Genomic DNA, 27,590 nt, shown 5'->3' with positions numbered 1-27,590 from the left:
CTCCCCGCCTCTTCTCTGTGATTTTAAATTCTGGTTTGCACATTCTTCTTGAAAGACAGCTGTCTCTCTCACCTTCTTTTCTCCCCTGTAGTTTTGTGACTTCTCTACACAGCTTCCCAGGCCCTCAGTCCAGAACCACTTCTTACACGGACGACCTTGTGCCTTTGTGTGGCAGTGTTCCTCGGGCATCCCAGGTCCTGTCACCAGGCCAGTGGGTGCCTTCCCTCGGCTCAGATATGCCTGTGTTCTAACTTGGGCGTCCAGTCTCATGTTAGCCATTTCTCTAAGTCGGTAAGCATCTATTTTCAGTCTCTTTTCACAGGCATGATAGTCCTGGGCTCAAGTGGCTTCCAGCCCAGACTCAGTCTTCGTCTCTCTGACACACAGGGACGCACATTCACCGACGCGCCCCAGGAGCCAGGTGCCCCTCTGCCTCTGCGTGTCTCCAACCCCGGCTCGGCAGGCGTCGGCCACGGTCCTCCTCACCGCTTTGCATTTTGGCTGCATTTCTTGAGCCTGGAGATGCTGATCTCGTTTTTGATCCTGGCTATGTCTTTTCAATTTTCTTTTTATCTATCTTATCTCAAAATACTGTATGTTTAGAGCAGAAGGAGGCCTCTAAGCCCGAACCCATAATGCTATCTGGCCTGAAAATCTCCTTTCAATTTATTCTTTTCATCTGATACATATTGCATTAACCAGTTATTAAAGGTAGTTCTATCCTCAATTAAATTTTTTCTACCTTTTTCTTTTAAATTAGATTTGAGGCTTATAGTCCCTGGTGGAGTTGTAACCACCGGCTTGGGCATCGTGTTTACGCAGGAGCCATTTATCACCGGAAGGGAGCCTCCAAGCCCTCTCGTGAACCGCACACCAAGTTTCTCTTTCCTCCCAGAGGAACTCATTTTCAAATTACAGAGCAGACATGGCTGTCACAATTAGAAGCTATCAGTAAGATTAGAGTGTTGGTTTCATCTGTCTCTAAGTTCTCTATTATAATCCTTCACTCAAGTAACCCCAGTAGACTGGGCTTCCAGAATGCAAACACCAAGTATTTCTGTAGTTCACACACACATGCGCACATGTACATGGAGGGGGAGAAATGTGTGTGTGTGAGCAACAGCAAAAAGGAGAGAGAGAAAGAGAGGGAGGGATGGGGATGGGGAGGGGGAGACTGGGCAGGGGGAAAGGGAGGGAGGGAATAGCATCCTGCCGTTCAGGGAATGGTAACCCTTATCTGTATAAGTACACATGTTTTCAAGACATTCTAACAATGTACAAGTTATTTCATAGATATTTTTGGTTCTGTTATTTGTACGTAAGAGTTATTCTGTTGTTTTTGTTTTTGTTTTGTATTGTTTTGTTTTTATTAGTTTTTTTAAAACAACTTCATTGTGGTATAATTCCTGTACAGTAAACTATAGATATTTCAGATGTACAATTTGAAGAATTTTGATAGATGTGTACACTCGTGAAATCATCACTACAATCAAGATAGCTAAGAGGTGCAAATCTCGAACTCCCAATTTATCTGTTCCCACCTCCTTATCCCCTTGGTAACCGTAAGTTTGTTCTCTGTGAGTCTGTTTCTGTTTTGTAAATAAGTTGTGTCCTTGTGTCCTTTTTTTTTTTTTTTTTAGATTCTACATATAAGTGATATCACATGGTATTCTTCATTCTCTTTCTGGATATAAGAGTTATTCTTAAATCGTCTTAGAAATTAAGAGTTTATGATTATTTGGTAACTCCACCTCCTCTGTCTCCTCTTCAACTTTCCACTTAGCTCCTCTGAGCTACCGTAATATCCACAGAGAACACTGCTGCCCTCATTTATTTTTTTTCGGTAATGTTGGGCCTTTATTTATTTATTTATATTGAAGTACAGTCAGTTACAACATGTCAATTTCTGGTGTACAGCACAACATCCCAGTCATGCATATACGTACATATATACGTTGTCATATTTTTGCTGCCCTCTTTCTTCTATTCTCCACCATATCTTGGGGGAGCACTTCTGCTCTTATATCCCGTTTTCCTGAGGTTTTTGTCACGAAAGAGGTATCACCCTTAATCCTTGGATCGATAGAGGTTACACATTTCACAAGCCAAATGAACAAAATAATCAACTTCCCAATTACATGGCTAGATAGATCAAAGAGAAACAGGAACTTTCTCATCGATCTTTCTACCATGTTCCTCATGAAAGCCTGACGTTCGCCCTCCCCGTGAGGTTAATCACCGTTCTCCCCACATACACTTCTGCTAAGGAATAAGTTTTAACTCACATTTTCACTGCTTTTGGATTTTTTGCTTCCCTCAAAGTTGACAATAAATTCTGTTTTTTTGAGTAATGAGTTAAACTGGATTCAATTGCTGTATGTTAACTACTTCCTTATTGAAAGATTGGAATGCAGAAAAAATGGGTAAATTAAAAAAATATATTCTGGTTTTTTTTTTTTTTTTTTTTGCAGAACTAGTTAGGAGAAATATTCTAAATTCCACCAATCAATTGCGCATTTTTTTTTCATTTCATTCACAGTAACAATTGCTTGTTTACTTCAATGACCAAATCACTGTGTTGCTTTTAGTAATGCATTGATAGATCGTTATGTGCAATTGAGTGTAGGATTTCTCTCAGGTTTGGAACTGTGTATTTAACAGATAAGAAAATATATGTATGATCTCTTGATGACTGTGTATATTGTTATCACCCCAATCCATATGGCTCCTCTAAAATTTTACAGAATTCTTGGTAAAATAGACACATGAATGATATATGACTATTGGAAATATTAGATACTACAATAGAAGAAAACAGCATAGAAATAACAAAGTACAAAGTGGAGGTGACTAACCCATATTGTTAGTGAGCAGATTAGAAAGAAAGCAGTTCCAAGAAAATATTGCAGACTGGATTTCCTAAGACACAAATTCTGAGATGGAGAAGAGCATGCAGGAAAATTTTTAGGGAGTCCCTTTGGGATGAAGACCCGTGGAAGGGAAGGGAATGGAGCAGAAATAGGCAGAGGGAGTAGGTGAGATGCAGTGCAGTCTCAAGGGAAGCTCCCGGGAGCTGGGATTCTGCAGGGAGCTCTGAGACCACGATGATCCTTTGGAGTTTTCCTAAGTTGGGGCAAGGGTACCGACCCTTTATAGCCCCTGGTAGGCTGCTCATTGCATCTGTCCAGCCACAGGAAGGGCAGCGACTTGTGTAAGCTGCCTCTTTTTTAACAAGGGAATTCCTGAAGGGGAATGAGTGCTCACTGCTGACTCAGGCGGCTCTCTAAGTGTCTGAGAGCAGTCCGCCAGTCATGAAGGGCAGCCCGAGTGGCACATCACAGCATCCACTGCAGAGGTATTTGAAGTGAACATGCTTATCTTTGAAGGAGAAATAGTAACTGTCCAGGTTGGGTTGAGCGAGGATATGTGTGAGTGTAGAGGGTGTGTTCCAGGTGTGTCTTTGGGGTGTGGAGGTGTGGACCATTTATTTCAAGAGGCAATGAGGATCAACTGAAATATTGAGCTGGGATGAAATATGATTAGACTTGTATTCTAGAAAGATCATTGTTGGAGAAGTGTGGTTTGAAGAAATAGGAGAATGAAGACTGAGAAAGTAGTTACTATGTAGTTATGCACACATTCTATAGCTAGCACCTAGGTAGACTAAATATATTCACACGTACATTATACACATAAATCTTTTCAAATGTTTTTGGAAGTATAATTTAGATACGTGAAATGCACAGATTGTAAAATTTCCTTTCTTTTTAGAGGTTGATGTTGGACAGAGATTGACACATCACAGCCCTCTGGCGAGACATTTGTCTTTATTAATAAAGTTTTATTGGAACCCTGTCACCCTCTTGTTTCGGGATTGTCTGTGGCTGCTTCACGCTACTACAGCAGAGTTTAGTAGTTGTAACAGAGGTAGACGGTCTGCAAAGCCTAAAACATTCAGTGGTTAACCCTTCCCAGGAAAAGTCTGCAGACCCTCGGTGTAGGGTTCACTACCTTCAGGTAATACTGTATCACTTCAAATGTAGTATAAAGAACTCAGTGTAGGTTTTGTTTTCCTTGGCTCCTATCCTTTGTGCTATTGTAGTCACACATGTTCCTTCTACAGGTGTTATAAACCCTCCAAGTCATTGTTACTATTTTTGTTACAAACACTCAATTATCTTTTAAAGACATTTAAAAACGTGAACAAATATTTTATAGTCACTGACATGTTTACTGTTTTCAGCATTTGTTTCTTCATGTAGATGTGAATTTCCATACTGTACGTTTTCCCTGAAGCGGAAACATTCATGTTTCTTACAGAACATACCGATCGGTGATGAATTCTCTCGGCGTTTGTTGTAAATATCATTATGTCGCTTTCACGTTTAAAGGCTATTTTTGCTGGGTGTAGGATTTTAAGTTGACGTTTTCTTCTTCTATTCTCATCGCTTCAGATATGTTGTTCCCCTGCTCACTGGCTTGCACTGCTATTGCTGAGATGTTATTGTCCTCTAGACACTTTGTCTAATCTTCTCTTTAGCATTGTTCTTCACCAGTTGCCTGTGATGTGCCTTGATGTATTTTTCTTTGTATTTATGCTGCTTAGAGTTCAGTGAATTTCTCAGATATTCAGGTTTATGCTTTACAGCTATTATTTCTTCTTATGTACTTTTTCTGCCTCAGTCTCTACGCTCTCTGCCTTTGGTACTTCATTTGCATATTTACTAAGACACTTACTATTACCCTGTGGGTTACTGGAGTATTGTTCATCTTTGAACCTTTTACCCTCTCTGAACTTCAGTTTGAGTAGTTTAATATGGCCCTGTATTTGAATACACTCATGTTTTCTTCTCAGTTTCTAATCTGCTGTTAAGCCCATCCAATAAGTCTTTTATTCAGAGTTAAGTTTTAGGTCAAAAACTTCCATTTTGTTCTCTTTTGTTGTTTCTTTTCTCTATTAAGTTTTCATATTTGTTTCTTCGATATTTATATGTTCTCTTTCAAATAATGGAACTAATTCATAATCTCTGTTTTAAAGTCCTGTTCTGCTAATTTCATCCTCTCTGTCATTTTTCATTCTATTTCTGTTGATTGACTTTTCTCCGGTTATGAGTCACATTTTACTGCTTCCTCAAATATCTAATATTGTTTAAAACTTTTATGCTGGACATTATGTTTTTGTGTTTCTTTCATGTTTTTATGAAAGTTTCATGAGAAGTGAACTTTCATGGCCTTCTTTAGTGGAGTGCTGAGTTTTCTTCAATCAAGGAGTTAATTTATTTGTGGGTCAGATTGATCTTTTTCCACGCTTGTTACCAACCTTTGTTCAGATGTGTCCTGAGTGGCTCTTATTCTAAAGACTAAAGTATTCTTCTCCCTTTCTGAGATCTCTGCTGAATGCCTAGAGTTATTCAAGTTCTCTCACTCTTGTCCAGGCTGAAATCAAAGTACTCCGAGCCGTGTGCATCCTCTGACTCTTGTTCAATTCAGAACTCTGTCTACCTGGTCTTGTGGAGTCTTGGTCTGCTGATCCACAGCTTAGTATCCACCCAGAGCCTGAACTGCAGAGACTCACTGGTGATCCAGTGTGCATTTCCAGAGCTCTTTCTCTGCACAGCTGCCTTCTCCCTGGCACCCTGTCCTACCATTTCCAGGTTCCTCGGGAGCTTCGATTCTACTCTGTCTCCATCTCAGTGATGCTGCTGTTTCTGTTTGGAATATTCTTCCATGTGCCATGATCCGGAAAGAGAACCAGGCAGAAAGCCAGAAAGTTGGCAGGGGTCACCTCATTTGTTTGTCTTCTCTCATGGATCAGGGTCCAATGCTGTCTGCTGTCCAATCCCTTAAAAGTTTAAATGTATACATTTTGTCAAGTTTGTAATTGTTTTTGTGTGTGTGTGTGTGTGGTGGGAGAGCTGTTCTGTCACAGTGAAAGTGGAAATATAAGCCATATAAACATCATTCAGGGAATAATGTATCAGTGATGATTTCCAGGATGATTTTTATTAGCATAGTCCTCATAAAATATTTTATTTTCAGCATTTAAGTTCCTCATTTGAAAAGTGATGCATATATTTTGATATACTGTACATTGGATTGTTTATTGAATATTTTGCTATTATTTACTCCCATCAGTAACTAAACTCGCTCAAAAAATTATATTGCCTCTTAGCGCTAAGCACTTTGCCATATTTTTGGTAATGTGTTTATGTGCAACCACAGTTATTTTACATAGTGCTGTAAATTAGGAGTCTTTGTTCTGTGTTAGTGCTATTTTCCTAATAAATGTTTTTTTTTTTTTTTGCATTCTAACTATTTGCCATTTAGTGTATTTTTACCAAAAGAAGTTTCACTTCATTTAGTAACTCAAATTATTTTCCTAGAAATGGGTTTATCTAGGGTCTACGGTTGTGTCCCTTTGAAGTGTTAGTAAACATACTGCCTGGTTTACTATATACCTTAGTTCTCAGGAGTCCAAGGACTTCGTGGCAGTTTAGGCCTCCTCTTGAGATCAGCTAGTATTCTTTGAGCTCTAAACTTCCTAAAGCAAAATATATTTCAGAGTTGTGTATGATTGCTTTTTGTTTCATTTGTGATCTACTAAAAGATAAATCCTTACATGAAGAAAGAGTAGATGGTTACATATCTTTTCCTAGTGATTTTTAGTTGGAGAATTCATGGTAAATTGATCAACCCTCAGCCAATTAGACTTTGACATGTACTAATAAAACCTAATTGAGGAATTATGAAGACATTTGCTCAGGAGAAAATGAGCACATAATTATACCATCAAGAGGTTAGAGTGTCAGTGTTACCCAGCTGGAAGAATATTAGTTGAAGTCCCAGTGGCATCTATAAAGGACACTTCATAATATATCTGTGAAATATAGTACCACCAAGGCCAATTAAAAGATGTAGAATGATCCATTGTCAATTGTAGAAGTTCACCGTTAAATAACTGTTTTCCCCTCTTGCCTCTACCTCATTCAGGTGCTGGGGGATGGTCTCCATCAGACAGTGACCATTATCAATGGCTGCAGGTTGACTTTGGCAATCGGAAGCAGATCAGTGCCGTGGCGACCCAAGGAAGATACAGCAGCTCGGACTGGGTGACCCAGTACCGCATGCTCTACAGTGACACTGGAAGAAACTGGAAACCTTATCATCAAGATGGGAATATCTGGGTGAGTCACTGTCTGAAAGGCAAAGACAGAGTTGAGTTGCAGATATTTGAGAATGGTGGTGGATTCGGTGTGTCCTGGGGCTGGGGGAGCAGCTACCTGGCCCCTCCCAGCCCTGGTGTAGCTGTTTTTGTTTCTGATCTTTCTGTTTCTGTCCTCTGGTACCTGCTGAGAGAGAGAGGAAATCTGAGCAAAGCAAAAGGAGGTGGTAAAATGAATCCAAACGCCAGTACGCCCCACCCAACCTGCGTCTTTCCTTAGTGATGGGAAACTGTTATCCTGCAAAGTAAACGTGTTCCCGTCCCCCACTTCTGGTATATTTCATAGAAAACAAAACCTTCCCCCCAAAACTGTGATGAAAGCTGGAAAAAAAAAGTATTAGGTAAAAAGTTTAATGGTGGTTGAACCCTAGACTTCTTTAAACACAGTACTTCAAGTTACCGTATTTTTATCTGTAGAACAGATCTGCAGTATAGCAGTTGATCCCAAATACTGAACCAGGAATTAAGCAAATACAATGAAAAAAAGATACAATTTCCTGACTGAGGTTTCCATTTCTTACTCCTGCTCACTCTTACTGGCCTCAGACTGTTTCTGTTGAAGATATTTAGTTAAAGAGGACGACTAAGAAGGTCTGTTGCCAACAGGGCTTAGAGGAGCAGATGGGCCCAGGGCTGGGGAATCATGGACTCTGAAAGCTTCCACTTCCTGCCGGAAGCCAGCCCCAGTCCCGTTTTCTGGTTTGCTTCAGTGCAGGCTTGTTGGGATGAAGCACCGCCCCGTAGCTACTGACCATTTATGTATGGAGAGAAAAGTAAGATAGAAAAATCGTTTTCTTTTAAAGAAAAAGCAAATGGAAGCCCAGCCATAGCCCTGAGCGCATCAGACACCACAGTGTGCGTCTTCTGCCTAGTTTTAAATATTTTAAAATATTACTAGTCTTTGCTTTGAGGTTTGCGCATGTGCCCTTGTCAATATTTTTCTATTAAAAACCACTGAGACGCTGTTTATTCACTTATGCTTGTTGATCAAAGAAATAGTTTCCTAGGGCTGCAGTTTCCATCCAGGGCTTAGGGCAGTGGGTCTCAGTCTGGGCTCCCCATTTGAGTCTCCTGTGAAGAATTTGAAGTATCTGGATGCCAGGCACAGCCAGACCAATTAGATCAGAATCATGTAAGTAGAAATTTGATTAATGATGCTGGTATTTTTAGAAACAGGGATCTTCACTTTGGGTGAAATATTGAAATTGTGAAGAAATAATTTAGAGAAGTAGGAGCAGTGATAAGTGGCAAGAAAAGAAAATTCTCGATATTATATTAGGAGTTTAAGCCCCCGTTCCAGATCTATATGCATTTTATCCTTTCATTCTAAGACAACACTATAAAGTTTAACCCATGTACTCTTAAACTATTTTAATTAAACCAGAAAGGTGTGTGTAGTCAATCAAATATTCACAACATTTAAATAAATTATTGTAGAATGCTAAATTATGAGGAATTTATTTTAGTTTAATTATTTTAAAAAGAAGTCATAATGAAAATCAAGTAAGGCCATCAATATTAAACAAGGAGGAGGAGGAAGAGGAATGAGAGGAAATTTTTTCTTTAATTTAAGTATTAGAGTGCTGGAGATTTTTGACCCCGTCAGGGCCCACTCCTGGAGAATTTGCATTTTAAAAGTCCTCAAGTGATTTCTGTAAGTAGGCAGAGTGTACTGCTCCTAGGTGGGGTAGGCGGGCATTTCCATAGCAGCGTCCAGTGATAGCACCTGTCTTGTGAAATAAGGATATAATATCCTGATAATAAAAAGCTCATGGGCCAGAGTAGTCCTTTAGAAATAACGTCTGTTAAGCCATGAGTGTGTGGCAAGGGCACCTGTATGTCGGGATGTGTAAATTGTGGGAAGCAAGTAGAGCAAACTCTTCATGGAAGGTCTTTATCTCACAATTAAGATAATTCAAAGTCTCAGCACAATTTATAGAAAAGTGGTTTTCAACCTTGGATACACAACAGAATAACGTAGAAAGCTTGGAAACATATGAATGTTGGGTCCCACTTGCAGAAATTTGGAACGGGATGGTCTAAGATGCAACATGGGGGTCCAGAGGTTAAAGCTCCCCCAGCCATTCTGATGTACATTCAGCACTGAGAACGCTGTTTGGATTGGTTTTCAGCCTGTAGCTAAGATGAGGATGGAGGAGATCTACTGTGAAAAACAGCAGTAGGAGAGGAAATCAGAAAGGACCTTCCTTAAAGTTAAGCAGAGAGACAGAGACTGACCAGGTGACAAGCAACCACCAAGCTTCTCTGGGGGGAGACGATTAAGGCTCCAGTCACCACTCACCCCGCCCGTGGTGCACTCATTCTTTTCTACATCTGTGGATTCTAACCTAAAACACAGTTAGGGGCTGAAGCCAGACACCAAACTATCTTTCACATCCCTGCTTATGTAAAGTTTTCCTCCCACGACTGAGAGACTGTCAAATCTTCCCCTGTTATGATGCTCTTCGCAAGGCTTTTTCAGGTTTCCTGTGTATAATCTGTTAGAAGGGAAGTAGTCTGTGTAAGCATTTCTTACCCAAAGTCCATTAAACATACAGTAAATAAGAATTCCAGCCGATTTTTGCCAAGAGGCTGCATTTCTTTTTGCTTGGGAAATAAAATTACTGATTTTGAATGTCGATATTTCAAACCAAAATAGGAAATTGGAGTGCTCATAGCGAATGCCTTCCTTACATACTCTTGTTTTTTTGCGGGATAGTAACATGCTACAAATTTGCCTGTAATGTAAACATCACTTTTCTTTCTCTTTTAAAAATTGCCTTATTAAAAGGTGAGAAAATGCTTATATATCCCTAATTATTTTTTTAAAACAGTTTTAATCCCCTTTCTTAATAGTGTCAGTCTGAGATCAGTAACCACTGAATGTATTAGATGGCAAATCCCACAGAACAGAAATGTGTTATTGTATTTAAATTACATGGTTAGATTCTTATCAAGAACACAGGGATATATAAGTTTGTATTCTCTAAGCAGTATTAGTAGAGTATTAATTTGCTCGATGTGTTAAAAAGTCAGATCTCTTTATCCCTTATATGCTTTCCCCACATATATTACATATACACACATAAAAATTCATTGTTTCTGACAAATTTGAAGCATTAAAAAATCTGGAAAGGAAATAGTAGTGATTAATTCAGTAAATTCTTTGATTTTCTGAATATCAAGTCAATAGCTGGAACATGTATTCTCTTTTTTTTTTTTTTTTTTTTTAATAATAGCCTATCAGCTAATATTTGCATAAAGAAACATCCTTCTAGATTGGCCTCTGTCTAGATGTTTGGAAAGTGAAAACCATGATATGGATTCAAAAGGCTTGAATTCAAGTATCTGGTTTCATTTATTTGGTTTTTAAAATTGGAAGGGTCTCTTGTGCCTCAAATTTTTAATCTAAGAAATGGAAATGATAATTTTGGGGAGATTTAAGTGAGATTTTGTAAGAACTTTCAGAAGCTACAAAGACTTAGAAATGCGTGTTATCAATTGCCAGTCTTAGGAGCATTTTGCAAAACTACTGTGGTATTTGTATTCAGCAACAATAGTCAGTTACAATTTTCAGATATTTTTAGTTCCCCTCTATCCTTCCCAGATCCAGTTTACCTCTGTTTGCTCTTATTGATGATTTAAAATATCTGAAAATATTTTAGATGAAGGAAACATGACTTTAAAAAGTAGGAAGAGGAGGGTGGACAAATCTCTGGCATATTTCCAGTTAACAAATGGAGTGGCCATTGCTAGTGTCAGCCAGGCTTGTGAGGCATGGCTGGTAGACCGAGCTCCGTGCCAAGCACCACTGCAGTGCCTGTAACCAATTATTTGTTACCATAATCGTGGCCACGTGTCCAATGAGCCATGTAAGGGGATATTGTTTATCATGAATGGATTAGTCTATCTTTTCAGCCATTTGTTGTCGTGGTTGCACTGATTTTCCAAATCACTTAAAAATCTGTTCCAGTTATAAATGTAAAACATAATGTAACTGTTTCACAGCTCAATTGTGTACTTAAATTCTTTCCAAAAAATTCTAGAATTGATTCCTGCATATGACACCGAGGAAGACAACTAGCCCTGTCGCTTGCTCGTGTATCTTCCATCACATAATAACAGCCTCTTCTCCATGTAGGGCACGAAAGGAATTTTTCCACCAATAGATGGGGATTTCCCTTGCTTGTTTATGTAAACACGTGCATTGTCGCTGTAATCGCTCACTTGGGGAACAGACCTGGCAGGCATATTCACATAATTTTATAGACAGCTTATTGAGAAATAAAACATACCAGAGTTAATCTACATTAAACCCTTTCTAAAATGACCCTTGGCATAAATAGGGTGAAAATCTTTAGGAATTATATGGAAGAAAATAATTTCCAATCTGAATTTAGAATCGACTTATTTCTGTGAAATAGATTTTTCTGTTTACACCCCTCTTAGAACGGGTGGTATTTTTAAAGCCCCATGAATTTTAATAAGTTGAGTGGATATTCCAGATTCTTTTGCATATCCTGTAATGCCTCTACTAGTGAATTTTGATCACCTTCCTAAATACACATTTGTATTGTGAGATTCTCATTTTAAGAGGTCATGAGAGTTTGTCTTGTGTCAAGTTTGTGAGTCACTCAGTATTCTACACATATTACACACATATAGAAGCATCCTAACCAACACAGTTATGTGTTTAATGGTTCTTTCCAAAACTTTGGAAGATAAATGTAAGATGTCATTAATAATAGTGAATATTTTGTTGGCATACACATTTAGGAAAAGGAAAATGATATAATCTTATAGGATAAGTTTTCTTATATGCAATGGAATAGCAGTATATAATCCTTCATTGTCTAGTGTATTTTTCATCTATGAGACAAAACGGGATATATGCAACCATTGTTCTAACTTTTTAAAGTGTGTTTGTTTGCTTGGAGAGCTCTCTGAGAGAGGGAGTGTTCTCATTAAGCACTAGGGTCTTCTCAGGTGTTTTATTTTATTCTGGACTCAATTAATGGAGATGCTAATATTTTTCTTATCAGATCAAGGTTGGATTTAGGCAACATGAAGCTAAATGGCTCCAAGTGAATGCAAATTTATATACAGTATTGATAGATAGGTACATACAGATATTTTATATAAATAGCAATTCCCTCATTTAAGATGCATGTCTCTGCTCCTTTCAAGTGTTAACTTAGTGGAATTTAGAGGAATTCTAGCATGCCTACAGGGAGGAATTTAGAGCCCAAATCTTTTTTCCCTTGCGGCTGTCCACCTAGGTCAGGTCACGATGTTCCTGTATACTTCCAACAAGACAAGTGTTACTCTGTGTTTTGTAACTGTTTATCTCTATATGAATGAAAATTGTTACACTTTTAAAGGTCAAGCCTGGGAAGCAGAGCCTGGAGAATGGGCTGTCCTATCTATTTCAGACTCTAGGTAACATTCTTTTACAAAAAGGTGCAGAACCAGCATGACTACGCACAGGCAACAGAGCACAAAGGTTAGAGCTGATGGAATAGATCCAATATGAAGTTAGGTTTGTTCTTCTCTGTTACAGGAAGTCATTACCAGTAGATGAATCTTCTACTGAAATAGGTAGGACATAATCACAGCTTTCCTGATTTCTAGATAATAAACAAATGAATAAAAAGCTGACTTTTTCTTAGACTTCTGAAATCATATTCTTTAAATCAGTGACGTTTACTCTATAGAATGTGATCCTCCTCCTTTGGAGGAGGGTTGGAGTTTATGCGGTCTTCCGTGGGACATGTCTGTAACACTCAACAGGACTGAGTTCACGGCCAAGCAGGTAACAGATGTTTAGGAGTGCAAAGCTGAATTGAAGCACCTTATTCTGAGGATAAATAGGTTGAAGCTGACAGACCTAATGTTATTTACATCTGAGCTGCAAGTCCGGGTCACTCACCCCCATACTCAATATGGAGCCAAATACCCTTTTTTTTTGGTTTAGCCAGAAGCACCATGACTAAATGAAAACAATCAGATGGCATACACAATATTTATAGAACAAGAGAGGGTGGACTCTGGAGCCGGATTTGATCTATCAAAACCCTATTCTAACACTTTGTAAACAATGAACATTTAACCATATTAATCAACCTTTCATGGGTCTTAGTTGTAAAAGGGTTATAATATTATCTGCCTTATGGGGCTTTTGTGAGAATTAGATAAACAGATCAAATTGCTTAGAACAATACACCATAAATATATGCTTACCTTTCTGTCTGCCTCTCATTTCACCTCTTCCTAATTATTTATCCACATCATCATCATCATCAATAATTATAGGACAGTATATTAAAAGTGGTTTAATGATCTCAGGTAAGTAGTTGATAGATTTATCCTCAAGAATAATATAACCTAATTATTAGGACAGTTAAAAGTCACTACAATAACTGTTAACAAAGCCTAGTCATCTTGTGCAACTTTCAGTGGCCTGTGCCCCTGAGGACTGAAGAGATATCTGTATTCCGTGTCACTTATGCACACAGTTTCGCCAAGTAACTCATTTAGTCAATGTTGACTTTGAGAAAGACCTAATAGAATGTTAAAATGTCTTGGCAAATAAATTGGGTTTGCTTAAATAAACTAGCTTAATTATATGCTGTGTTATCATTCTGGCAAAAAGATGTCATGTTGATAGGTCATGAACAGTTCACTCAGTTAGCATCAGTGCCTTTTCAGGAGCCTGGAGAATGAGTAAAGAGGTCTGTCTCTAGAAAAAAAATTAGGTTGTACTTCCAAATGAAAAGATTATTTGAGATAAACATCTGCATTTCTCCCATGAACTTCACTGATACATTTTGATGAGACAATGGGTCTCTTGCAATGGCCATTTAAATGGTGTGTAATCCTATTAATATGCAGCTGTACTGAGTGACAGGTGTGAAAACTCTCTCCTGTGATTTAGCAGAGCAGTACGGAAAACTACCTGCACCAGTTAACAAATGATAACAGAGAACCAGCATTTATTGAAGGTTTATTAAATATTTGGGATGCTTTAGCTCATTTAATCTTCAGAATAACTTCAATATGATGATGTGGATTTTATTATTATTAAGCCCATTCTATTGATGCAAAAATTGAAGATTAGATAAGGTACACCTGGTGAATTAACAGGGGAGCTGGGATTTGAAACCAGAGCTATCTAATTAATTTGCCTGGAATCTTCCCAATATGGCCCTATGGCCCTTCTCTGCTCTTCTTTCACTGTCCGCAGGAACCTGAGTGACCACCACATTTTAACTTAATGGGCGGCACGTATATACAGTGGACTATCATATGTAGCATACCATTTCTTTTTATAAATCCATACCAGTCACATTGGATTAGGAGCCAAATGTCCCTCAGTGTGACCTCATCTTGACTACCTACAAATGCAACAACCCTATTTTCAAATAAAATAACATTTCTGAGGTACTGGGGGTTAGGACTTCCACCTATGAGTTTTAAGGGGATATAATTGAGCCCATAATACTTAACTATTAGGAAAGTACCTTATAACGTTATACCAATTTGCTACCACTGAGATGTTGAGAGTGTTGTGTACAATTTGACGAAGAGGGAATGGTTTTATAAGAAAGACAGTGGCTTCTAAGAGGAATTTCTCATCAATCCTCATGTACTCAGGAAATATACCGGGGTCAAACCAAGAGAGGTTGGTTAGTAACTTATTACACGTGACTCTCTTCATTCACTTACTTACAAGCAAAACTTCAAAGAAAGACTTTGAGAATTATTCTCTCTTAGGTGGCAGATGAGCCAAAGATGCTTTTTAAAACCAACCCCTCATCCCAAGCCTTGAGAAATGTCTGGTCTTTAAAAAATGTCCAAGTTTCAAACCTCACCTAGCACTGTATTATGAATCAAACACCATGTGATACTGTGAACATCATTTAATTCCTTGAGATACATTATCTGTTAAAAACTGGACTCTAGAGCACATGCATTCTAAACAGTTACAGACAGTCCTCCTATCAGCAAAGAAAAGAGCTCTCCCGAAGCTAAAACAGCTTTTTTCAATTGCATCTTGAGATGCAATTGCTAATTTCACTTGGAGTAGAAGAGTATCTATTTGAGAACAGCAGGTCTCATGACATAGCCCTCACAGTATTCTTCAGCGAAGGTTAAGAAACACACTCCCCCGGTTTCATATATGAAAGCTGAGTTGCCCAGAGCGAAGGCATCATTCACCCTGTGCATTTAGCAGGCGCAATTGTTCATTCCATTTGCACAGAGGCTGTCCCGTTTGTGTACTTTTCAGTTTTGTTACGGTATACAAAGTGGAAAATAGAGCTGTGTGCGATAGCCCAGAGCAACAGAGAAAGGCTGTGAATTCATCATAAAGTTATTCAGGCTGTTTACATTCAGCCTGGCACAGACAAGTATTTGATAACAGAATCGAAAAAATACAGGAGAAATTTCTTGATCCTTTGAAAGGATTTTGTGATGTGATACCAGAAGATATCTATGATGGGTTTTTTCACATGACTTATTAAATAAAAAGGTCAGTGTGTATTCAGTATCTATAATTTGACAGTTTTCTTCTTGGAATAGAAATAGATAGGAGTATTACATGGTAGCTTTACTTAAACAGTAATGTCAATGTCATTTGGTTTTAAAGTCAAAGACCAAAAATATCATGATTCAGACAATCATTTGATATTTGGATTTGGGGTAACTGAAAATGAATGAAATACACACACACACACACACAATCAAACCCTTACTACAAAATAATTGTTAATCTTCCTCCAAATCATATGAAATCTATGGATATTTAATAGAATCGAATCTATTTCTCAAATGATTCAGTGGCTGTGCAGAGGTGATAGGCATGTTGACTAAGATCAAACAGCGCTTCCAATACTAACTACCATTCACTGGGTTCTTACCTGGTGAAGCACTTTCTGTGTCAAACGCTATGACAAGGCCCTGAAAGGTGAGACACCAAGTGTGGTTCTTGGTCTCTGTGTCCCCATCGTCTTCGCTGTCCCCTTTATAACCATACTCAAGGAGATACAACAGCGGGCGACTATATGCAAGCTCTCAGAGAGCTTTACTTGTCTTGCTAAATGTTGAGCCTCGCCAGCTACGACCGGGCCCTTTACATTGAATGTGCTCAGTAAGTGTCTGTTGGCAGATTGACTGGGTCATGGGATTTAGTGGACATTTGGATACATCATTACAATTAGGTGTACGTTTCATAGGCAATGATGTTCATGCTCTTAATCTATATTATTTTAGTGAAGACTGACAAATGTCACACAAACCTATATGTATGGAAAAGAGAAAAGTGTCAAAAATGGCATTTGTGGGAACACCTGAAAGGCTCCGGATTTCCACAGGGGAGAAAATACAGCAGAGGCTGCAGCAGCAAGGAGGTAGGCGGGGGGCTGGGGATACTGACCAGGGCAGCAAAGCACATCCTCCTTTCAGAGCTGGAGGCAGCTGGGGGCTGCCCGGTGAGATGTTAAGGGGCTGATGCCAGATGCACGCGTACGTGGCCAGCTTGAATCTGAGCTGGACCCTGGGTCAGCGCAGATAATCCAGTGACACTCGAGAGAAGTTTCTGTTCTCACAAAGGCTGAGCGCAGGACAGCAGCACAGTGTGTGATGTCCATGCGAAAGGAGGCTACCTGACACAAAAGAATGTATTAGATGCTCATTTATACAAAATGTAAAACAGGTAAAGCCTATGATGCAAGCAATCTGGATAGTGGTTTCCTTTACAGGAGGGTAGCGGCTGGAAGCAGGGACAAAGGAGGGCATTGAATGTGTTGCTAAGTGTTTGTTTCATGAGCTAGGGCCCTGTTACACTTGAGGAAGTGTATTCATCAAGCTGCATACTGACATGTTCATGTTGACACTTCTCTGTATACGTTAGGATTCAATAATACATTTTGGAAGACAAGATAATCAGACTTGAAATCAAGGTTCAGCTCTGAGGGAAGAGGATCAGAACTGCTCTCTGGTACCAAAAATAATTGTAGAAGAAAACCAGTGGGCCGAGAAAGAATAATTTGGGGACTTAACAAAGCCTCTTCACTGCCTACTTGTAACACGTCGGGGGCTTAGTTCAGTCTTTCTATAAGTTCAGCATTTATGTGAGTACACGGGGTTCTGTTCACACTGAACACATGGGTACCTGCTACAGCATGATCTACACCTGCTAATGAAGAGGTTATTTCGAAAGAATCATCATGCTTGGCTCTCATTGCCTCTGGCTTGAACAAAGATGAGCACATATAAAACAGACATCCTTGTGTGCATACGAACAGTCAGATAAGCCAATCTTTGGCTATTTCTAATCTTTTTGTTTCCCCTATTGTAAGAGGAATGCCTAAACCTGCTAAATTTATTTCAGTTTTATATTTGCCATCTGTGTATGCTAAGTGTTAACAGCCACAGAGAAAATTTTTGTGTTCAAAATGTCTCCCCAATTAAAATTGAGGAAATGTAGAAACAGAGACAAAAAATATGAATAGAGAGCTCACACAATAGAGATGAATATATTTACTCTTAAACTCAGCCACCTCACTTCTAGGAATTTACCCTGAAGATACAGCTCCAATGACATGAAAATGTTGCTGGAACATGGCCTCCATGCCCCACTTACCAAATTGAGACCCGAGGACAGAGTTCTGGATGAAATAGAAAAGGCAGCTTTATTTCTTTGCGGGCAAAGGAGGTCACAGTGGGCTAATGCCTCTAAGACTGTGAGCCTGCTGGGGAGGGAGGGAAGGGGGTCTTATAGTAAAATTGAAGAGTTCAAGGGGTGGAGCTAGTTTCCATACAGATCGCATATGGGGTAACCAATTGCTGCAAAGTTGCTCTTGTTTTTGCAGATGCAGTGGTCCCCTTCCCTCTGCAGTGTATGAAGTTCACCTCTGGCTGTGGGACTCTTTATATTCTTGTACCTAGAACACAGGATGCATAGGAAGGGGGTCTGTGAACAAAGCTCTAGAGGAAAACTTGTGCAGTTTAAAGCCAGGCTGATAAATGCTTTTAGCCTTTCAAGCAGGCTGAGGCCTCGGACCTCCTGCTGCAGGCTGGGGCCCACAGCTCGAACAACAGGATACAAGGAAACCACAGGGGGTCAAAAACAACTGCAGACGTGTGCAGTTGGGGCAAGTCATGAGCAAGATGCACAAGACACTGAACTACTGTTTCTGAGATGCTGGGGTCAGGAGGAGGTGCTGGGTCAGGAGGAGGGCGCTGGGGTCAGGAGGAGGTCACTGAGCATGATCCCTGCACACAACACCTGCGCCACAAGGGGGCTGGGCAAACCACCCAAGCCTCCCTCCTCTCCAGCCTAACCCTTTTCAGCAAGAGCATGAGAAAAAAACCTTTAAACTATTTTACAGTTAAGCAGTTACACCATTACAGATATCAGATGGTCACCAATGACAAAAACACCTAAACACAAGGTCATTCATTGCAGCATTATCTGAAATGACAAAATATTGGAAACTACTTATCTGACCAAATACAGGAGATTGGTTGGATAAAACTAGGCTACATTTGCAAAGTGGATAAAAGTGCATAGCCATAAAAGAAACTGAGAAATATCTCTTAGTTGACACACGGTGGGTTTCCTGGCTATATTGTTTAGTGAAAAAAGAAAAGTGCAAAGAGCTTTTATTATGTACTAACTTTTGTGTAAGACTAAGAAATGAGAAAGCATATATATGTGGTTGAAGCAATTATGGAAATATTTGAATATATTATAGATTGAGCAGATGAGTATGTATGTTCATGGTTGTTGGGAGCCATGGTTCACAGTATGAATGAAGTGAGAAATAAATAAGGAATGGACAAAAATAAGAAGGAAGCCCATTTAAAAATATGTGTGTGTGAATATATATATATGTATCTGCATACTTACATATGTACATACGTACATATATATTTCCTAGCTGGGACTATTGAATGGTCTAGAAACAAAGACATTCCAGTAACAATGAGCACACCTCGTGCAGACCTTAGTTACAAATACCATCACCCTCTAGAAGGAATCAGATCTGCTTGGAGAAATCAAATCAGATTTTGGTCAAGATACAACTTGAGTTTGAAACACCTTTTTATGTCAGAACAAAAGGAAGAAATTACGATTGATGGCAAAAAGGATGCAAAAAGCAGCTTGAAAACAATTTCTATTGGCCAAATCTGGACAATTTGAGTACAAAAATAATTAAAGGCAGTGATGAATTATAAACCTTTAGGAAAATATGAATCCTTAATTCTGTGGAGATGGTAGGTGCGTAGATACACAGATACGTAGATACAGAGATAAAACAGAAGAGCAGAGCGGTCTCTTGCTTACACTAGAATGCAGACTTCTAAGTAGTAAATGTGGAAAGTGTGCTGGTGTTAGAAGTCATCTTTTTGCAACCATCCATTAAATATTAGATCCGGCATGCAACATCGATGAGCATTAAATCTAGGGGACAGGGAGGGAGTGTCATGAATGTATGGTCTTTGTCTCCCACCAATTACTTACCAGCTGCCAGAGCGGGGGAAAAATACATGTAAGAAATAAATTAGGTAACATCTTGACCGGATGATCCAAATAAGATTCTCCCATGAGAGGCAGATCAACACCTGGTGCCTCCAGACTGTGATACACCGAGAAGCACCCAACACTGTGCGAGCAGATCCCATGGGGAACGTGTAAATGGACTGAACCTGTGATGGGGAAACATTGCTCAAACCCCAGATGAGAAGCGTTCTTTGAAGAACATTCTACCAAAAAAAAAAAAAAAAAAAGGCTAAATTTTAAAAATGTCACTGTGATAAAAGACAACATAAAGCTAAGGAGTGATCTAGGTTAAAGGAGATTTTTAAAAATGATATCAACATAAAGTATGTGATCCTAGCCTAGATCCTAGCCTGGATGGGAAAAAATGCTATAAAGACATTTTTGGGTCAGTAGACAAAATTCTAGTATGGAGAGTTGATTAGATACATCAGTTTTAAATCTCCTGAAATTGATTACTACATACTTGGCACCTTCTGTCCTTATTTTCAGGAAACATAAACTAAAGTATTCAGCAGTAAATGGTTATGATATGCAACTTAGGGAAAAAAGCATGTGTATGTGTCTGTGTAAAGGGATAGGGAGAGAGAAGGAAAAAAATGAGAAGGCACATAGCACAGAGCAAAACGGGGGGATGTGAATAAAGAACAAAGTGTATACAATGTCCCTTAAGCTATTTTTGCAATTTTTCTGGAAGTCTGAAACTGTTCCAAAAAGAGGAGTTAAGATATATATATATGTTTTCCTGAAAATCCAGCCTTAGAAACACATTCTTTTTATTGTTGTTTTAACAAGGCATCCTTTCAAACCACATGACTTATGAGCATACAAAAATGTATTATTCTTAAAATAGTCTTGGACGTTTTTATCAGTATGTCTTATTGGCTCTTTCCCATTGGCTGGTTGATAGCTGATGGCCTGAGGAAGTCGGAGATTGGATATCACAGGGTAGGGGGAAGAGAAATTACGCCAAAGCAGTGACAGAGGAGCCAGGTGAGGGCAGGGAGAATGCAGCCGACCACCGTCAGTGCTAGATTGACAGGAGGAGGTGGGGTACAAGGAAACACCTACAGCCAGTCTATCAACTTACAGTGTCCCCTGGAACTGGTCCTGATTGAAATGATGATCAATAGTCAATAGCTGCTTCCTTTATGCTTAATTTTAGACCATATGTTCAAAGATACTACAGCAAGAAAGTAAGTGTATTTATTTAGAATATTACACTCTAGAAGCATATTTGTTCCACGGGATTTTGTGGGGTGTAGGGGGTGATAACAAATGTCTGAAAGTCATGGACTGTGGCTCTGCCCTCAGGCACAAAGACCTCAACCATCCCTACAAGTCACGCTTGTCAGAGTAGATTTGAAAGTGGGAAGAAATAAGATAGATATGAAATTAGCTTAGGACAATTCGATATTTTGAAAACATCTGAAGGACCAGTCACTAAGGGCCTCAACTGAAAAAAAATAAATAAATCACGATTAGATCTTATTCTGGAACAATCACCCAGATCTGCGTTGGCCAATCAAGAAGGAAATGAGAGAACTCTCTCGACAGAGGAGTAAGGGTTCCTTGCGGAGGATTTTCAGGCAAATATGATTTGCACATTCTCTGCATTTGTTTATTCTGTCCAGATACCAAAAAGAACACGCTTCAGTGAGAAAGAAACTTGCATCTGGTTGCAGGGTTTTACGCTGTACATTTTCTAATTTCTCTACCAACTTTGAGACCCTCTTATTCATTCTAAGCTGAACTATTTTTTAAGTAGGTAACTAGCCCATATTCAATTTCATCTGCTGGAAAGCGGTCAGATTTACAAACAACACAGTTTCAGGTTTTGATGCTTCTATTATGTTAATTTAAACTTATCTGCTAATATTTCTCTCCTTCAGCTGCAATCTGTTTTGCACCAAGTACATCATGTAACGTTGTGCATCTCAGCAAAAATGCCTTTCTTTCAGCCTTGGTACGTTTGAAATACCAGGGAGCGACCAACACTGCGAAAATGATCATTTGAGCACGCTGCTCTAAGGATGAACTCTTTAAAGCTACATGGGTTTTACACTTACGTGTCAGATGATTCCCAAACCTTCAGAAGAAAGACCAAAACGCTGACACAACCAGTATGTGGCTTCAGAGTCTGTGCACAAAATGATATTAAACGGAACTGAGATTGAGCGTAAAAGTGAAAGTTTGAGGCAATTCATAGAAAATTCCATTAGATTCTCAGGTTTACTTCAGCAGAGATTAGGAAATATATTTCAATTTCCTCAACAAAGTGTGAGTCGGATATTAAAGAAAAGCAGGACAGAGTCAGCGTTTGTTTTTGAAAGCATCACTAAAATGGGATATTGGCACAAAGCAGGTGATCTGTCTCCAGGATGAGTAGGACTTGAATTTGTTGATGGAATCAGATCAGTACGGCATCATCCACTAACAGGTAAAGGTACTGAAGGAGATCAAAAATGCATCACAGTTAATCAGAAGTTATCAAAACTAGTCCCTAACTCGAACTCTGACCCTGACACCTACTCTGGTTCTCAGTTCAACTCCAACGCCCATCCTTACCTTAATCCTAACTCTACTAGAATGCTACTTGAACTTGAAGCAAAGCCTCAATTCTCTGATGAAAACCCAGTCACTTAACAACAACAACAAAAAGAAAGGCCTAGTTAATATCTTTATAATCACTTAAGTATTAGTACACTCTTATTTCTCACTGACTTTAGTAATAATTTAGGAGAACATTTTCAAGAATAACCAAGTTAATAATTTTAACACAAAAGCAAAATCTTTCCTCAAATCACATGATCGATGGGATGGTTCTTTAAAGGTAAGTAAAAGCAAATGACACTCTAGTGTACATTGTTCAGAATAAGCAGTAATCAACAGGTATCTCCACATATGAACATTATCAATTAGGATGAATGTTAAGGTTGATCGTACCGTAAGAGTCCTTTTCCTCTTTTACTCATTACACTTCTGTTACTTAATCAGTAGAAGTCGTACGATTGATGTTTTTGTTTTGTTGTGTTTGAGAATCAAGGAACTAAAGGTGTGGGAGAGGATGCTAGTTGTTCACCAAGCCCACGTCCCTTTCTTCCTTGTCTCACAGCCTGATTCCTGGCCTCCCTTGAGCTGGGCACAGCCATTTGACTCTGCAGCCAGTGGAACGAGGCAGGCAGTCACGTGTAGCACTTCCAAGCCTGACTCACAAAGTAGCTCCCCTGGAGCCCTGGACTCTGCTCCTGTCAGTTCCAGCCAAGGGTGGCGGAGCCCCAGGATGCAAAGAGCTGGACTTCACACCCATGCCCCCATCTGGAGCCAGCCCTACCGTTTATGCATCTGATCCCACTCCATGTTGTCTCCTCGGGGGCACAACTTTGGAGACTCTTTCCTCTGTCTCATCCCATCACATTTTCTCTCTAGATCTTTCAGCATTTAAATTTGTCCTTATCTCCTTAGACTTTACACAGTTATTCTTGATCCCCTCCCATGCCTGCTTCACTCCTTTGTTCTTTGTTGCAAAATTCCTCAAAAAAATGTTTTGACTTGCTGTGTTTCAGTTCTCTTCTCCTGCTCCGTCTTAGACAACTCCAAGCTGGCGTTCACGCTCACTGTCCCATCAGTGGTCACTCTTTCATCATCATTGTAGTGGACCTGTCTTCACAATTTAACAGAGTTGACATTTCCAGCTCCATGACATTCTTTCTTTCTTTGATTTCCAGGCACCGCATTATCTTATGTTTCCTTCTGCTTAACTAGTTTTTCCTTCTCAGTCTCTTGTGTTGGGTTTTCCTTGTAACCAGGGACTTTTTAAACTGTTGGAATGCCCCCAGGACTCAGTCCTTGGTTTTCTTCTCTCTTGATCTATGTTTACTGACTTCTTTGGAGATCCCAATCAGTCTTATGACCGTAAGTAGCATATATTCGTCTTCTCCATCTCCTTTGGTCTGAACTCCACTGCTCTGAGTGATCAGGACTAAAGTTTAACACTTATCATTGACTCCTTTCATTTCACATCTCATAAATGATCCATTAGAAAATCTCGTTGCTCAGCTGTGAAAACATATCTATAATCCAACTACTTACAATGTCTCTTGTTCTACACCAGTTATTTCTGGAATGATTGCAAGAACTTCAGCAGATCTCTCGATTGCTACCCCTGCTCCCATATAGACAGATGTTAACAAAATGGCCAGTTACCCATTGAAAACGTAAATCAGGTCATGTAACTGCTCAGAGCCCTGCAACTGTTGAGTATTTTACTCTGAGTAAGAGCCAGTGTCCTTGTGATTGGCTGAAAGGACCTGTAAGGTTCTACTCCCGGTTACTTCTCTTATCTCAGCCACTCACCCAGACACAGACAGACTGATCCTGGGACTTCCCAGGAATGCCCCTGCCTTAGGGTTTTTGCACTAGATACTTTCTCTGCCTAGAATATTCTCTCCTCAGATACCCTCTTGACTAACTCTCACCTCTGCTAACATATTTGCACAAACGTTACCTTCTCAATAAAAGCCTGTTAAATTCATCCTTTTTCTTACTGTGATCTACAAACACTTCCTCCCAAGGACCCTCACCATCACCCTTACCTTACTCTACTTTGAAAAAGTTCACAGCAAATACGGCTTTGGGTCATAGTATATATTTACTTATATATTAGATTTATTTGTTTTATCTGTCTAAAAATCAAGCTCTGCACGGGCTGGAATCTTTGCTTTTACACCAGTACTTGCTGCATGTTTATAACAGTCCCTGAGACATGGGAAACACTATGATATTTGTTGAATTATTATTGGAATAGAAATAAGACTATTTACAAAAAAAATAATTTCAACCGTTATTTTCATATGAACCATTCATTCTTGTGTTGAGCTATTGTTATTATATTCGACAAATATTTGGGTTGGCACATTGATTTTATTTAGAGAACTTCAACTTTATCTTCTTGGTTGACTGTAAATGGAAAAAAGATATCTCTATGTAGCTATCATCTATCTGTCCACCGTCTATTTATGTATGTATATTTGTAAATGGCAAAAAAAGAGATGTTTACTATTCAGGTTTTAGGGAGAGAAGTCTATCCCACCGACTCTTTCCAAGTCATTTTCAAACCTCAGGTGTAAGAAACATCTTCATGAACGATTGAGAAGGAAATATGCCACACACCCAGCCCCCTGCAAGCTCCACGTCTGGTTCACTCCGGGTACAGAGCTGTCTGCTTACCTGTACTGTCCGGGCTGCCTGCTAACAGGATGCACAGGAATTTGCACAGTTTGGCTATTTTGAAATTTGTTAAATACTTTATTTTAGGAATCTGGTAAAGAACAGATTTCAGTTCAAAATAATAAAATATTCTCTCTGGTATTAGAATTCTAAAAACTCGAAAGAGTAGTTTTTATTCACCCATTCAGGTAATGATATTAATATTGTGGCCCCATTTTCTTTCTTTATCTTGTCAACTAAGTCACTTAGGGATGGCTTGGGTAGCCAAAAGCCATTTCCTCTCTGGCATTGTTTAGCATATGGTCAAAATATTTCTATGTGTTAAATTTACCTCTAGCCTCATTGTATCCTACCCATATTTTTCTTGACTTCAATTTCTCCAGCTATTTTTTAATAATATATTTGCTGGTTAAAAGCATTGCCCTGGAATTGGAGGGAGTGCAGTGAAATGATAAAGTGAAAGGACCAGGCAGTCAAGGTTACAGCAGGGCCTTAAATAGAACAATGCAGACAGAAATCACATAAATACAAACACATGGAGAAGGTTGATTTATTTAACAAATGTTTATCAAGTTCATCCCTGCTGTACAGAGGACGCATCAAACAGTGGGCAATGAAAGAGGTGTAGTTTCTACCCTCATGAAATTACAACTAATTAGAAAACAGAAGTGAGATTATAAAGCACACTGTAAAAAAGAGTTGGGGATGGTGTGAGAGAGGGAGAAGAGAAGATCAGTCACTTGGGAAGATAAATAACTTCTTTTCTTTTTTTGTAGGTTAGGCAAAAGTTGAACTTGATTATAGAATAAGAGGAGGAACCAACAGCAAGGGTCTGGGGGTGCTAGGGTTGTGGGCTGGAGACAGAGGCGTTTCCATTTATGGAGACCCTCCCATATGCCGGGCACTCCGCCATGTTACCTGGTTGTTCAAAAGTTCTGTAACAGCCTGTAGAGTCCAACAAGGACGTATGTTAGATAGGAGCGCGTTTATCTGAAAGAAAAAAAATGCCTCCTATTTGTCTTCTTATCATTCCCGTGAAGACTGAAGAGAAGATGCTCTATTTAAAAAAAAATGTATAAATAAGCATATGTGAATCAGCTATTTTAGTTGCAAATATATTTTCTAAACCCTAAATAAAACATCTAATTCATTTAAAGTATTTGTTTCAAATACATGAAAAACATTTCCTGAAACAGAAAAAAAAATAATTCAGTATTATCTATTGTGATACTGTTGATCAAATCTGTTAAAATATACATACCAGAGCCTTTAGGGGAGAATTAGCCCCAGAACAACGTAACTCTTCTCTGAATGAGGAGTTCAGTAACCATGATGCGTAGCGGCATGCTTTAATGCCTCTTTTTTTTTTGGGAGCTGCCAGCTGTCACACTTCCTATTGATAGAACAGTCATAAAAATGGCAGAATTGTGGGCTGAATTCGTTTCTTGGTTGCATGCTTATTTTGGCATTATGTGGATTTTCATTTTAATTTACTTTCTCATTTTTCTTTAACCTCTTATTTTCTTAAGTGTATTTTAAAATTCAAGAATTTAGCAATTATCTTCTAATGAGCTGCCTTCTTAAGTGCCCAACAATTTTATAAAAGTGCTTATTTGATAAAATTGACAGAAAGCCTTTAGTAAAGAGCGAAGTCTTGTACTAGTGTATTATGATTGCTATTATTAGTGTTGTTCTAATGAAGCCTAAATTCTTGACACCTGGAGATTGTGAGTCTCTCTCTAAGCATCGGGTAACTATTAAAATCTCCTAATTTATGAACTGGAATCAGAAGACTATCAATATTCAGTGAGATTGTTCTAAAACACGTACTGCAGCTCGAACGTCCTAGTGCCCTGGCGTTTCTTTTTTATCAAGGTTATCGGGATGATATTAACAGTGCTTCACCTGCCTACAGGAAATGGCTAGAGAACAAAATTATATCTGATCAAATGAAGAGCAAATACTTTTATATAATCTACTGAGTTTTGGAACTTTGTGCCTCATAAATATTGAAGAGGTAAATGTATTAGCAATCTGAATGTAGATGCATCCTGGTAAAGCTTGAGGCCTTGGCAAGTCAGTTAACCTCTGGGCACTCAATTTTGAATGAAGGGGTGACTGTCTGTTGGCAATTGTGTAACCGTTCTAATTAAAAAGCGTTTGCCAATCCTTGTAATTATTCATCCTATGAAACATCCTCTTGTGGATAAAGGCTAATGTGCCCATGTTATCATTTAGAAAATTGAGCAAAATAAAGGTAAAAAATCTGATCTAGTGCAAAGTCTAGGGCAGTGATAAGACTTTAGAAGCTAGAACTTTTTTGCCAATTCATCAAATTACTCATTCATATTAGAGCCATTTATTCTATTTAAATTAATTTTATATTTGGAGAATGGAGGAATGTGGCATTTGATATACTGAATGAATACCTTACTTATATCTTTTGTTGCATTCCAAATATCCTAATCAGATTTTGTAGCATTAAAGAGTGCACGGCATCTGGACCTCTCCTAATGACAGTGAAAGCGAAAAGACTGTATATTTTGGCAACTTTGGCACGGCAGTGTGTTACCTCTT

The 27,590-nt window shown here is 38.9% G+C and overlaps 1 protein-coding gene across 1 annotated transcript in view; it reads left to right on the top strand.

Annotated features, from left to right (window-relative positions):
* The window catches only part of CNTNAP2 (contactin associated protein 2), a 1,833,533-nt gene that overhangs the window by 600,500 nt on the left and 1,205,443 nt on the right, over positions 1 to 27,590 (top strand). Inside the window, exon 3 of the mRNA XM_074366860.1 lies at positions 6,991 to 7,184. Coding sequence (XP_074222961.1) covers positions 6,991 to 7,184 — 194 coding nt within the window. The remainder of the gene's footprint in view (positions 1 to 6,990; positions 7,185 to 27,590) is intronic.

This window comes from Camelus bactrianus, chromosome 7 (assembly GCF_048773025.1).
Source record: "Camelus bactrianus isolate YW-2024 breed Bactrian camel chromosome 7, ASM4877302v1, whole genome shotgun sequence".
NCBI classification, from domain to species: domain Eukaryota; kingdom Metazoa; phylum Chordata; class Mammalia; order Artiodactyla; family Camelidae; genus Camelus; species Camelus bactrianus.
The sequence above is the reverse complement of the archived record's forward strand: the minus strand, read 5'-3'. Positions and strand labels throughout refer to the sequence as shown.